General features: G+C 28.9%; 1 protein-coding gene across 1 annotated transcript; it reads left to right on the top strand.

Annotated features, from left to right (window-relative positions):
• The first annotated feature begins 7653 nt into the window (after nt 1-7653).
• Nucleotides 7654-9809, top strand: LOC126553045 (protein FAM200A-like). Its single transcript, XM_050208238.1, has 2 exons — nt 7654-7744; nt 9343-9809. The coding sequence occupies exons 1-2, from the start codon at nt 7654-7656 to the stop codon at nt 9807-9809; spliced, it is 558 nt and encodes a 185-aa protein (XP_050064195.1).
• Nucleotides 9810-15287: the final 5478 nt, after the last annotated feature.

The raw sequence follows: 15287 nt of genomic DNA, 5'->3' as shown, positions 1-15287 counted from the left end.
TTAAATTAATAATTTAAATTAATTTATGCAATAATATGATTTTTTATAAATAAATATTGCATCCATTAAATTAATAATTTAAATTAATTTATACAATTATATAGTTTTTTATAAATAAATATTGCATTCATTAATTCAACAACACCTATCAATTGAATCAACTACAACTATTTATTGATAGAATTATCTGTAACATTGAATCAAGAATTCATAAATATCAAATAAATAACCAGGCTTTACCAGTATGATAAAATGTATTGCTAATAAAATTAACTTCGAACGTTATATTAATAATTAGAATTATAATATTAATAAACATAAATTATAAATAAAATAAAACCCTTTTTATTCATTAAACGTTCCGATACATCAAATATGTTGTTTATAAACATTAGATGATTATATCAATTACCGTTTTCATCGGAGATATTTTGATGTCTAAATTTATTAATCCAATGTACTTTTTTTTTAATAATACGTCCTTTTTTCGTTAAGTGCGGGGGGCTCTTTAACTTTAATCCCGGTGTTGACGGGGCTCTCGGCGCTCGGCACCCTGGCCGGCGGTGTTGCTAACATCGTTAAAATGATACGCGGTATTAGATAGATCGAACGTCGGCACATCTGTGCATTTAGGCAAAAGCGTGTATCTAAGGCCGTATAAAAGTGCGGGCTCGTATAGACACCGTGCAGCGGTACAACTAGCTCTCTCACAAACTCTAGCTGACAATATATGAACTTTGTCCGGGGAATTATTACACTGCATAATAATATATTGTAGCTAATAATAGTGTAATTAATAATTATATAATTTAAGTTGGATGGTCAAAATTTAATTATAATTCCAAAAAAATTTTTCCAGCACAAAAATAAAAATGTAAAACGGTCAATGACGTGCCTTGATAATATTATTGTCTTGTATAGTCATAAATCGACTGCCCCAACGAAAAAGGTCGTAACTCGATTTTTTTCAATTTTGAGTTAATACTGCCATCTGGTGGAGGATTTCTCACTGTATCTCCTACGAAAACTGTCGTATCTTAATTCAATCAAAGAGATTAGAAATAAAATAATTTTATAATTTACTGAAATCATGATTTCCAACGAAAACAGCAGTATGTACTGATACGACCATAGTCTATAATCACGGAACCGGCGAATATGGTCGTATCTATTATTTTTATTTTTAAGACGTGATAACACTAACAATTTAATTTATTCATTGTTCAACCCACAGATATATTATATATATATTGGATATTTTATATCTGTGGTTCAACCAGAACATATTACCTATATATATATTGGATATTTTACATCTGTGGTTCAACCAGAACATATTATATATTGTCATTTGACGTTTTTGACACTATCATATTTTATGTGTTATAATATTATATATTATATTATATTATAATATTACCTTCGTAAAAATGAATAATATTATATATGAGGTAAGTACAAAGTAATAATAATATTATCTATCATTATAAAAATTACCTACCTACCTTACTAATGTTATAATAATGTTATTAATTTTTGTAGAGTGATGCTGAATCAATTAGTTCTGATATTTTAAATTATTATGAGTATGGCCAGATTAGTGACTGTGAAAATATTAGTGACAAAAGTGATTTTTATGATAGTGATAGGGATCCAGAATACATTCCTAATAATGTAAGTTTAGATTTAAGTATTAGATATTTGATTTTGTAATTATAATATTATTATATTGTTAATATTGTATAGTATTATTGTAGTATTATTGTAGTATTTTTGTAGTATTATTTAGGTACCCAACATTTATTTTGATTGTATACAAATATTTATTATACATTTTGACCGATCTATAATATTATTATTGCCTTAATTTTTTATTGAATAAATTTTAATATTAGGTATAGTTTTAAAAAAGAATGTGGTAATAGTAAACGTTTTTTAGTCTTTGTTTTACTAATAAATTGTTAAAATTTCAATAAATAATATTATGAATTTATTTGATTAGATATTAACTATTTTTTTTGTGACTTCCATCACTTCTAAATTGTCCTCCTCTCTCTATCCAAAGAACTCAGTTAAAGACTCTTTTTTCCATCTCCGTTTCCTTCACTGACGCGTAATCAACCAACAATGTTAACTTAATTATTCAAACGATCAATTTTACACTACATATTTATTATTAGGCCTCCAAATTTAAAAAATTGTATTACTTTCTTTTAATTTTGGTAATAATATTGTAGTATATTATTTTATTAATATCGTGAATTTATACAATATTATTAGGAACCTGATGATTTGGTTACAAATAATAAAAAAAGAAAACGTGAAATTACTTCCAAAGAAAAAATTACACGAGTACGTACTAGAAATATAACTGATTGGAAAGACAATAAAGCAAAACAGCTGTTGAACTTAGGGGAAGAGCATACAAACCGAGCAGGAAAATTGATTAAAGCAAAACAAATGGGAGCACCATGTAATTGCAGAAATAAATGTTTTGAAAAAATTGATGAAGAACACGTAAAAGAATATTTGACCAATATTGGAGTTTAGGGGACCATTCTAGGCAATGGGACTTTGTTGCAAGATACGTAGTAATAAGTGATAAAAAAGTATCTACAAACTACTCATTAACTTCACGTAGACAGTTTTCAAGAAAATACTCTTTACCCATTCAAAATAATGGTATAGAATCAGTGTGTAAAATTATGTTTTTAAAAACAATTGGTATATCTGAAAAAATTGTAAATAATATGGGTAAAAAATTAGCAATATCTCCAATACTGATATCTGATCAAAGAGGCACTCATAGAAATCGACCACATGCAATTCCTAGGGAAGTGACGGATTGTATAAAGCAACATATTTCTATGTTTCCAACTGTCGATTCACACTACACACGGCAGAATACACAAAAACAGTATTTGGAATCCGATCTTTCAATTGCGAAAATGTATCGCTTTTATCAGGAATGGGTCAAAGAAGAATCAATTAATGTAATGGCTCAGAATGCCACTTTAAGACAATACAATGATATTTTTAACAAATCATTCAATTTAAGTTTTTTTAAGCCTAAGAGAGATCTGTGTGATGAATGTGAGAAATTTAGGCTAGCTAGCCCCGAAGAAAAAGATTTACAAAAATCTATTCATGCTGAACATCTAAAAAATAAAGATATTGCAAGGGATAAAAAAATATGGATAAAAACCGAACAGTTAATGAACCTGAGTTATGTGTTGCCGTTTTCGATTTACAAAAAGTCCTTACTACTCCACAGAGTGAAGCTAGTTCTTTTTACTATAAACGGAAATTTGCAGTATATAATTTTACAATATTTGATATAGGTAAGAAATTGGGTTATTGCTACGTATGGAACGAGTCTGAGGGAAAGCGAGGGTCAAACGAAATTGCAACATGTTTATTGAAGTTCATGAAGTATATGGTTGAAAAAGGAATAAAAGAGTTTTGTTTCTACTCCGATAACTGTGGTGGTCAAAACAGAAATCGGTTTATTTTTGCAATGTGGGAATATGCAGCATTTACCCTCAAAGTTAAGATCACGCACAGATTTTTAGAAAAGGGGCATACCCAAAACGAGGGCGACAGCATGCACGCGTGCATTGAAAATGCCCATAAAGGTAAATTAATTTATGTTCCGGCCCAATGGGTAACATTAATAAGGTGTGCAAAAGTAACTGGAAAACAATACACAGTATTTGAAGTTTCAAACGAGGAATTTTTAGATTTTAAACCTCTAGTGGATGACAAACAGTCTAACTGGAAAAAAGCTAGTGATGGTAGTATCATCAGATGGACTAACATTAGAGAACTAACTGTAAATTTTGAAAATCCATTTCAAATTGAGTTAAAATATGATTTAAGTGCTTTAGAAATGATCAAAATTAATATTACACTAAAAAAAAACCAAAGGGGAAGACATCAGCCTCGCTGTAAGCCTATAAGAGCATATCATCAAAAATTACCTATTGAAAAACTTAAAGTAGCTGATTTACTATCATTATGCTCAATGGGGCTTGTTCCCTCAACATACCACGAATTTTATAAGTCACTGCAATCAAAATAACATATTATTTCTTTTATTATTATTATTATGTTTAGAGTTGTTAATTTTTTAATTTTTTTATTATTCTGTTATAAAGTTCATAACAGGTAATTATTTTTTATTATTATATTTTGAATATGTTAATTTTGTTTGTTTTTTTATTAATCTGTTATAAAAAAAGTAAAAACAAATTTTTGTATTTTATCATTATATTTTAACTATGTCAAACTACAATTTGTTAATTTTTTTTTTTATTTATTTAAGACATTGTTTTAAATTAATATCATGTAAAATAATATTATGTTTGCTTCATTAAAAGTCAAGACGTGTTAAATTTATTAAAAAATAAAGTATGACTGTATTAATGTTATAATATTATTTAGAGTCATACGCTAAACAATTTTTATGGATTAAAATTATATTATTATAATAATAAATTATTAAATTTTGGTTTCGGCAGCCGAATTATTAACCGATGAAAAAGGTAGTAAGTATAGATGCGTCATTTTTTATTTAGCAAACCACCGACGAAAAAGGTTGTAAGTAAAGATACGTATTCTTTTTTATAGAAAATATCCACGAAAAGGGTCGTAAGTAAAGATACTACTTTTTTTTTAAGTAGTATGTCTACAAAACCCTGAAGTCATAATTTTTTAAAAAAACTGAATCTTGCAATAATTACGGTATCCTTCATTCTACCAGTGATGTTATTTTTGGAAATGTACGTTTAAAAATAGAATAAGAATATGAATTGCAATGCTTATTTTATTCATACTGAAAAGTTAGAAAAAACGAGTTACGACCTTTTTCGTTGGGGCAGTTGGTTATTATTTAATAATCATTATATTATTTTATTATATCTCCATAAAATATCCATAATTAAATTTTGCAGATTAATATATTATTTTATTTAATATTGTAGGCATATCAGTATTCAGTATAGTATCAGTATTTCCCCTGTTAATTCCTTCATGCTTCAGGCTTCTGTTAACCTGTTTTCAGAGATTCTTACCTAGTTAGTTTAATAGTGAATACAAATTGATCACTAAATACCTATTAACTATGGACAATAAAAAGTCTAAAAACAATTGCTGTGTTGTAAATTGCAACAATTATTATAACAACACAACTAATATAAAATTTTACAACTTTCCCAATCGCTCTTATGAAAAAGAAACCAAAGACCGTTGGATTAGTGCAGTTAATCGAATTGAGTAAGTATTTAAGTGAATACTTAATAAAATATATTTCTAATTAAATGTTTTTTAAAATTTGAAAGATATTTTATGTAAAAAAATAAATTATTATTTGGTTTAATGTACCTATCTACCTACATCTATAATTTTTATGTTGGATGGAAATAAAAATGAATTAAATAATGTTGGATTCAAAGGCATCTAAATTTAATACCCAATAATAACATTGAAGAATTATAGAATATAAATATTTTGTAAACAGTAATTTAAGAGAACAAATTTAAAATATTTTAGTAATATATAGAATAGGTACTATTTTGAAGTTTTAAATAACTAAGATTTGGAATTCCAGTTGCAGAGTCTATTATTGGTTTATTTTTGCAGGAACTAGGACATTTAATTTCCAGCACAGAAGTTATCTCTCCATTATTTAAAATCAATCCATCAGGACTAGCACAAATCCATGGTTTAGAAATGTGAATAATCAATCCACTTTTAATTACGTCAACATTGTACACTGAAGAGAATGTATTATATGCTTTATTTTCAGTCTCTAATCCGTACAGCATATTGGAAGCCCCTTTACCTTTTACTACAGTTTCATGTAATAAGGATAATGCTAATTTGTTTTGGTTTTTTTGGGTTAAACTTCTTAAGGTTTTAATTTTATGAGCTTTCATACTTGCTGAAATGCGTAATTTCCTGTACTCTGACCAAACTACATTTTTAGATTGGTCAAGTGTTTGAGTAAAAATTAATTTAATTATTTCTGTATTTACTATTATATTTTTATAAAAAAAATTATGTTCATTAACATTCAATGGAAACGCATAATAATATGAAATGTCTAATTGAATTTGTTTTTTTATAATAGAAATTAAATGTATATTGTTTTGTTCATTTATAGAATCTATTTCAATAGTACTTATTATGTTGTTCAATATATTAGAGCATAGTCTTTCGGTTTCAGAACGGTTCTCTGCTTGTAAATTTTTAGTTAAAGCACATGGTAATTGAAGAATATTATGATTTTCAATTAGGTCTTTTAAACTTACAGGAGGCACATCAAGTTTCAGGCGTTTTTGTGGGAAAAGGTGTGATATTTGTTTGCCTTTCTTGTACAAATTTTCCCTTTTTGACCTTTATCATTGGTAAAGTTAAAATGGGGTTTTATGTTTTGAAAACCATACCGAATGATTAAATTAGTAGTCATATTATTTTAATCTGTAATAAAATAAATTAAAACTTAGAAAAAACTAAAAACTTAAGCAATGCTTGTTTAATGTTTATGTTTATATGACAATTTTATAATACTTATATATAAAGTTGTATTATAATCAACATTATATTGATTAAAATATTTAATCTGTTACTTTTTTTTCCATGCCATAAGAATTTTTAATTTTCAGACAATAATATCTCAATTAAAATTGAAATATTAGGTTTTAATTTGGACCCGTCAAACGTCATATCCAATATAAACGATTGTTCGACTTACCCGGGTGTTTTTTATTCATTAACCACCAGACTGCGCTCAGGTCAACCCTACGCACACTGTCTATACTATAGCACGGAAATCTAGTGCTATTACACCACGGCCTAAAAAACGAAAAAAATCGGCGACGCGAAAAAAACAAAATAATAAATCTCGAAAAATTAAATCTAATAAAAAGTCACCGAAATCAAAAAACTAACTCTGCCCAATCGTGCCCTTTACGACTTTGAAATTAGCAAATACGCTAAACGTGCGAAAATATCTCATTTTAGAGGCGTATATTGCATAGACAGGTTACCCGTCGCACATAGACGAGAAGAAGCCGCGGTCGTTAATCTAGACCAGAGATTCCCAACCAGGGTGCTGCGAAATTTTTTTAGGGTGCCGCGAAATTATTTGAAATATTTTTTTAGAAAAAACAATTTCATTAAAAATATAGCACTATGAGCAATAAAACGGACCATAATAATATAAAACTTTTGTGTTTCATATATTTTGTAGAAGTATTACGATGTTCGATCTATTTTAATGTTCATACACCAGTTTCATTGCTATATCGCTTCGATGTCTTGTGCTTTTATCTTATCTTAATTTTTGAAAACATGTATCGACAAAAGTAATTTAATAATATAGGTATTCTAACAATTTCAGTACAATCGGTCTGGTTTTAGTCATCATTGCGAAACATGTATATTTCAGTCGTGTCTAGATATTTTATAATTTTATATAAATAAATTTTAGTTAAAATAATGGATAAATTTATTGTTAAAAAACTAAAATTAAATGAAGACGAAATTTCAGCTAACCATAATATTGAATCAATATCTGGTGAATCAAATCAAGTTAGTTTTAGTTTTACTGGTTTAAATAAAATACGTTTATATAATATTAGTTACTTAGCTATGGGATTTACTTGGTATGGAAATGAAAATTGTCCTCAACCAGAATGCATTGTATGTGAAGTGAAATTATTCAACGCAGCTATGGTTCCAAGTAAATTAAAAAAAAACATGCTCATTTAGCTAATAAAAATATTGACTACTTCAAACAATTATTAAGTTCACAAAATAAAGAATCAGTAATTTTTGAGAAAAAGGTTACTATTCCAAATAAAGCACTTGAAGTTAGTTATAAAGTGGCAGAATTAATAGTTGAAAATAAAAAACCACATACAATAGGTGAATCTTTAATTCTTCCAGCCTGTTGTAGTAACCAGTGATAGTTACTGCACGCTTCTTTTACGACGAATGCACGTTCCGTCGTAGGTTGGAGAGTTGAGGTATATATGAGTTAACAATAAATTAATAAGACAATTGATACGTTTATTAATTTATAAAACAATAATGAAAAGGCTTTCGTTAGCGTAAGCACAAGTACTTAGCTACCGGAGAGCGAGTGACAACACTAACTTGGTCTAACTGACTCTTAGCTAACTCTAACTAACTCTAATTAAATCTATGATGAGGACTCATATTTATATGGTACATGCCGTGATGGAGAATCGGATGATCTACGTCTATGAAGTGGCGTGATGTGTCTAATCCAATCAGGAAACGGCATTAGTGGTCCGACTCGGTGGCGTGATATGGTTATAGGCCACTGGACTTCGGAACTACGTTTTTATACTAAAAACGTCGGTTTACTACACTGTTCAGAAATAGTGCGTATTATGTTTGGTAGTGAGGCTGAAGTCGAAATAAAAAAAATACTTCTTTCGAATAATACTATTCGTAGACGCGTCCAAGATATGTCAGAAGACATAGAAAAAAATGTGGGGGAAAAAATTAAAGCTTCAAATCGTTTTTGTCTTTAAATTGACGAATCCACTGACACTTGTGGTAAATGTTATTTAATTGGGTTTATTCGTTTTATTAATAATGATAATATTATAGAACAATTTTTTTGTTGCAAAGAAATGAAAGAAACGACAACTGGTCTTGATGCGTTTAATATTATTGATTCTTATCTTAAAATATTAAATTTATCTTGGGATTATTGTTATGGTATTTGCACTGATGGTGCTCCTAGTATGATTGGTTCTATAGAAGGTTTTGTTACATTGGTAAAAAAGTGTAATAAAACTATACTTGTAACTCACTGTTTCCTTCATAGAAAAGCTTTAGTAGCAAAAACTCTCGGTCCTCAGTTAAAAAATGTTCTTGATGAAGTGATAAAAATGGTAAATTTTATTAAAATGAGACCATTAAAAACACGACTTTTTTCTTTATTATGTGAAGCAATGGAATCACAATTTACTAAACTTATTTTACATACAGAAGTACGATGGCTATCGCGTGGTAAAGTTTTGTCCAGAGTGCATGAGTTAAAAAATGAACTTATCGTGTTTTTTACTCTTGAAAATGTACCCGAATTTTGTGAATTATTAACGAACGAAAAATTGTTGGAAAAACTATCATACTTGGCAGACATATTTTCACACTTAAATCAAATAAATTCAAGTATGTAAGGACCAAATGAAAATATATTAACATCGTGTAGTAAGTTATTTACTCTTAAAGATAAATTAAAAATCTGGAAAAAACGTGTGGAAAAAAATCAATTTGATATGTTTTTTTCATTATCTGTAACAGAAGAAAGTTCCGAAATTATGACATTTATAATGGAGCATTTGACTGCCTTAGAAGAAAGTATAGACAAGTATTTTCTTAATTTAGATATTTCCGAGTATGATTGGATAAATGATCCATTTGATAAAAATATGTGTTTAACTGAATTTAGCCTTGAAGAAGAAGAAGAGCTCGCTGAAATACGAAACAATCGAACTCTTTTATTAAAATACAAAAATGTTTCATTAAATGAATTTTGGATTCAGGTTGAAAAAATTCACGCTGAAATTGGCAAAAAAGCTCTAAAAATGTTACTGCAGTTTTCGACATCTTATTTACGTGAACAAGGATTTTCCACTCTTGTTAACATAAAATCAAATAAACGAATGAAAATGGAGTTCATTGAAGAAGAAATGAGAGTATGTCTTTCAACTATTCGACCACAAATAAAAGATTTGTGTAAAAAAAAACAAGCCCAAGTGTCACATTAGTTCCAATAATAAATAAATAAATAAGTTCCCTAATTTTAAATTAAATTATAACTAAAAATAAATAATAATTAAAAATAAAAATAAGTACAATGTAATAATTTGTTTATAAAATGTAATATGTACATAGTATATGGTATGCACCTACACCTTACTACTTTTGATTATACTTATGCACTAATAAATAAAACCGAAGTAGTCTATAGAAGTATAGACTATAGAGTATATATTATAGGTCATAGAGCATAGGGTGCCTCCGGATTTTTAGAAAATGTCCAAGGGTGCCGCGAGTCAAAAAAGGTTGGGAACCTCTGATCTAGACAGTAGTATACATTTGTATGTTCTGCGCACTTTTGACTACGGAGATTGTACAATTTTAAGGAGGATTTTTCCCCTCAAACTTTTTTTGTCTCCGCTGTACCAGTAAAAAAACACTGATTTTCAAAAACCATAATGTATGTTCTGCGCACTTTTGACTGCGGAGATTTTTAAAATTTAAGGTATAGTTTCCCCCTTAAACCAATTATTTTTTCCCCTGTTACACATAAAGTTAAAACAGTGTATACACTATTTATTTCCCGTGTAACACAGGCGGAGTATTCCTCTTAAACCAATACATTTTTTTCTATATTACACATAAAGTTTAAGCAGTGTATACACACTTCATAATTATATTTTTACTCAAATTTTTTTTTAGTCATGTTTTTTTTTTAAAAAAATAAAAAATAATACGTTTTGGTTCGAAATTAAAGAAATATATTTATATGTACTGTCTCATTATTCTAAATTAATTCTAAATTGATTATACTAGTTTTCTTACTTCCCTAGTAAAAGGTACATAATCTACAATTTACCATGTAACACAATATGGTGTTAACACATATATTGTTCACCTACTGAAATAATTATTCCAAGAAAAGAACACAAATTATTAAATAAACTTTTTATTATTATAAATTGTATTTACACAAGTTTTCTTACTTCTCTAGTAAAAGGTACATATTCTACAATTCGATCATGAATTAATAAACAATAAGCAGTTACACCTGAAAGAGATTCTGATGCTTCAATTTCTAATTGAACATCTACTGATGAAGCTGTAGCTGAATCATTCTGTTTTGACGTATCGATAACAATAATTGGAGCATGCGTTAGAAATGTAGATGGGCTTAATATCGGGTTCAGAATACTTTTTTCATAGTACGATTCTTGAAATGATGTATACGTATCATATAATAAGTTAAAATTATTTTTAGCAAAATCCAAATTTAAATTATCATAAGGATATGCTATTGTGTTTAAAAATACTTTTACATTAGTTATATTACAATGATCATATTATATTACATAGATACACCACAATCTTTGTCTAACGAATTGTTACGTCCCTTTTGTAATCCGATTATAATGAATCGAAGTTTTTCTAATTTTGAAGCAGTTTTTAGATTCCATACAACTTCTTTAGTGGTTCCGAGTTCAGGATATTCAAAAGTTTCAAAAGATCTGAACGGGATAAACAAACTTTTTTCTTTTTCAATAAGTTTTAATAATTTTAACCTTTCTTCATTATCAACAGTAATATGTGGAACCTTCTAAACTACTTTATTCAAAACAACTTTTCCAGAATTTGTACTTCCACTAGTAATTACTTTTAGAGCGTTTAAATCGCTATGACATCGAGTTAATATTAGTTCTAATCTAGAATTAACTAATATCTTTTTAAAGTTTTCAAATAGACCTAACCAATATTTTAACAAAATGCATGCACTAAATTCTCCATTACTATTTGCTGGGTTTGAACTATTTTTAAAAATCCAACCAGCATTTTCATAACAATTATAATTATCAGATGTACCTGATAGATAACCTTTTAACGAACTGGTAATACCAAGTACACGTGTACTATCTACTTCTATTCTATTGATTTCAAGTGGTATTTGTTCAAAGAGATAGGAAAAACCGTTATTAGTAAGTTTTACTTTTCCAGCATCTGATACTTGACCTTCTAAATATATAAAGCTTTCATTCAGATAAGGATAAACATCTGTTTGTTGGATTGATATACGTATTTCATCATTATTATTAAATGAAGTTGTATACGGTGTATATGAATGATATTCGATTTCCGTAATTTTGGAATCGGTTTCAAACGGTGAACTTATATCTAAAATATGTAATAACGCAAAAATAAATAACAAGGAAAATAAAGGAATTAAAAATAATTTTATTAGCAAAAGTAAAAATATTAATATGTTGATTAATATATTTATTTATGAAAGTAGTTGTTTTGTTTTATGTGAAGTAGTTTAAATAAATTGTATTGGCAATCACAAGGGACACAAGACTTGAATGAGCGCCTCAAATATATTTATAAATTATAGGTTATTTATTAAATATAAAGTGTTCCAAATAAATTGTAAGACATTCACAAGGGACACAAGACTTGAATGGATGTCTCAAATATGTTTAGAAGTTATTAGAGATTTGTCGATTATCTTAGTCTATGTCCTATCACTTTAAATTTGCGAAATCACCTTCCTCCTGTTGGTCGGAGGGTTCTCGAGGTCGTGCTTCGAGAACGATCAAGTAAACTCTATAATACTATTATTATTTAAATATGGATACGCATGCACCTTACCTTATCCGCAGCTGTCTATGATTGCAGTCGACGTGACAAGGATAGAATTTATTAATTTTTTTAGCACTCAAAAAAGAAATAACTAAACACTTCAGTAAGTTTCGTTTTTGAAAAAGGAAACAGTAAAGTTGTCGTAAGCAATGTCTTTTGAGTGGTCGTGTGTAAGTCTGCTGTGCTCCTGCACTTGTCTGGTTGAGTGGTGCTCGTGTACTTATGTTTTTTGGATGTGCTCATGCATTTACCGCTATGAAGGGTGCTCATGCACTTCTCGCTATGGAGGGTGCTCATGCACTGATGAGAGGAGACGATTTAGGTCAGGCCCGCCAGAGTCATCGGCGGCCCGATCAAAGGTGTCGGTGTCCCCAAAGAAAATTGTCTTTTTCCCTGGTGAAAGCGACCCTGACCGGACCATCCCCCGTCTCCGGCGGCACATGAAAGAAGTTGCATGTGTTGCGCTGTACCGTTATAATCCCGTACAGTGTCCTGTACGAGACTAGATAATAGGAATCGTTCCAACCACCAGTGACTTGATTTATTGGGGTTATTTTAGATTTTATTACATGCGTGCGACAACTCGACCGTTATATATTTTATTAAATGAAAATAACGAATTTACAAAATGTATGATATGTAAATTTGAGCATATCATTACAAATATCACTTTCTGGCATTCTGCTTTAATTTATAACCTAAAGCCTTTAAAATTGTTTTATTTTTCGTTGTTATTTTTTTTACTTTATTCGATGTTACTGGTAACGCTTTAGTCATATGACTAGCAAGATTTATCTTATCTAATGGGCTTATATTAAATTGTAATCCCATCTTAAGATCCGTAACGTTTAATATGTAGATCGATTACTAATTTTTCACCTAAATTGTTTATCGGATTATGATCTTGATCAACTAATTGTATAGTTATTAAATCGATATTTGTTTTATTTAATTTATAATATATTAGGTTAGTTGGAGATTGAATCAGCTTCGCCCCTATGTTCTAAGTAGGAGAAAACTCATAAATTGAATGACTTGGCATGTGGTTGTTGAATGAACCTTGAGCTATATTGCACATTACTTTTATTGAATTAACACTGTTTAAATTTACCACTTTCTGTGAACGATGGCCATCAATGTATTGCATGTGTGGTTCATAATTTTTTTTTCAAATCCCAATAAGATCCTATACTGTTTTCTACGTTAAAACGTATTGTACCATTACTGAATATGGTTGTCCTAAAATCTACTTGATCAATCCCGATATCAAAAGTTATTTTCTCTGTTGGTTTTATTCCAATGTATTCGTTATTATTATAAAAGTCATCTATTTGTGTCAAAATTTGATTTTTAATATCCTTAATACCGTAACACCCCTTTTCAGTGTGATATAACAGGTTGGAAATTTATTATTATTTATTAAACGATCGGGCTTTTCTAAATGTATTTCAAAGTGGTTATTAGTTTCATTTATGTTTGGAAATGTATTATATGTTTGTAAATTTAACAAAGCAATTTCCGAGTCATCGTATACATCAATTGCTGGAAAATAATGTACAGATAATGTAGTTGTATTACCAGTTAAACTTAATGTAATTGATTCATACATTGTACAAATTCAAGACATAAATGACCACAATTAAATGAATTAAAATCTTGATAATTTGAATAGTCTTATATATGAAAATGAATCGCAAAATGTGTTGGTAAGCGCATAATTCAACAATCCCTGGACCGATTTGGCTGAATTTTTTTTTCAACTGTTCGGAATTGCCAGGAGAAGGTTTTTATGAACGAACATTTTTAAAAAGTCTACCGAATAAGTAGAAAAGGTGCAAAAACTATTTATTGATGTCTGGGATTTGAACCCGATACCGTCAAAATATAAAAAATAAATTAAAACTATAATATTTTTGTGTTGCCATGGAAATGTTATCTATATACATATAGGAGACCGCCCCGATTCACTCATCAACGCCCAGACCAAACCGCTGGGTATAGGGACTTCAAATTTTGTACAGAGGTTCCTTAAGCAACGTATAGGCGCACTAAGAAAGGATTTTTCAAAATTCGCATTTTAAAGGGTTGCTAAAACGGGGATTTTGAGATTTACGATGGAAATTTTGTTTTTAATTTTTGTTTATAAATGGTTGCTATAACAACTTGATTTATGTGTTAACACATTTATCACTTTATTATTACAGCTAATTATTATGTATAAAAACATGATAACATGAAGTCGTAAAATACTCTACGCATTTACGCATACACGAGGACAAGGTGTTTTACTTATTATTTTCGAATATTAATTATTAATGCGTCTTCATATGCGCATCCCAGTTTATGTACGGTTATTTTTAATTCTTATCTAAAATTGTTTAAATTCTTACAAATTAATAAAACTAATTTATATGGTTGTCGAATGTGAGCTGGTGGCAGCAGGACAATTATTGTTGGTATTTATTGAGGTGTACCTCAATGATGAACTGTATGAAAAATTGGATCAGAAAGTAACCAAGATTGCAAGTTAAAGCTCTAATGTAATAAACGCTATAGTTATCACTGGAAGCGCTAGAGGAGATATAGTTTTAATCCCGAGAATTAAAAAATTCCAACTGATTATCCCTTTGAATTAAAAGGAATACAATTCCCTCTCAAAGTTTGCTTTGTTATAACTATTAATAAGTCTCAAGGACAATCATTGAGCATGACAGGGATTGACTTGAGAGAAGAATGTTTTTCACATGGACAGTTCTATATCACATGTTCTAGAGTAAGCTCTGCTAGTAGTTTGGTTATTTTAGCCCCAAAAGGCAGTACCAAAAATACTGTTTATAAAGAGTTATTGAGAT

Source organism: Aphis gossypii, unplaced genomic scaffold (assembly GCF_020184175.1).
Source record: "Aphis gossypii isolate Hap1 unplaced genomic scaffold, ASM2018417v2 Contig00052, whole genome shotgun sequence".
In the NCBI taxonomy this organism is placed as follows: domain Eukaryota; kingdom Metazoa; phylum Arthropoda; class Insecta; order Hemiptera; family Aphididae; genus Aphis; species Aphis gossypii.
This window is presented reverse-complemented; position numbering and strand designations above follow the sequence as displayed.

What these genes read in the sequence shown, in the direction of transcription:
- LOC126553045 (XM_050208238.1), top strand. Translation starts at nt 7,654, where the DNA reads ATGGGATTTACTTGGTATGGAAATGAAAATTGTCCTCAACCAGAATGC. An exon ending in CAACGCAGCTATGGTTCCAA is followed by an intron (nt 7,745 to 9,342) that starts GTAAATTAAAAA and finishes TATCTGTAACAG; the next exon opens with AAGAAAGTTCCGAAATTATG.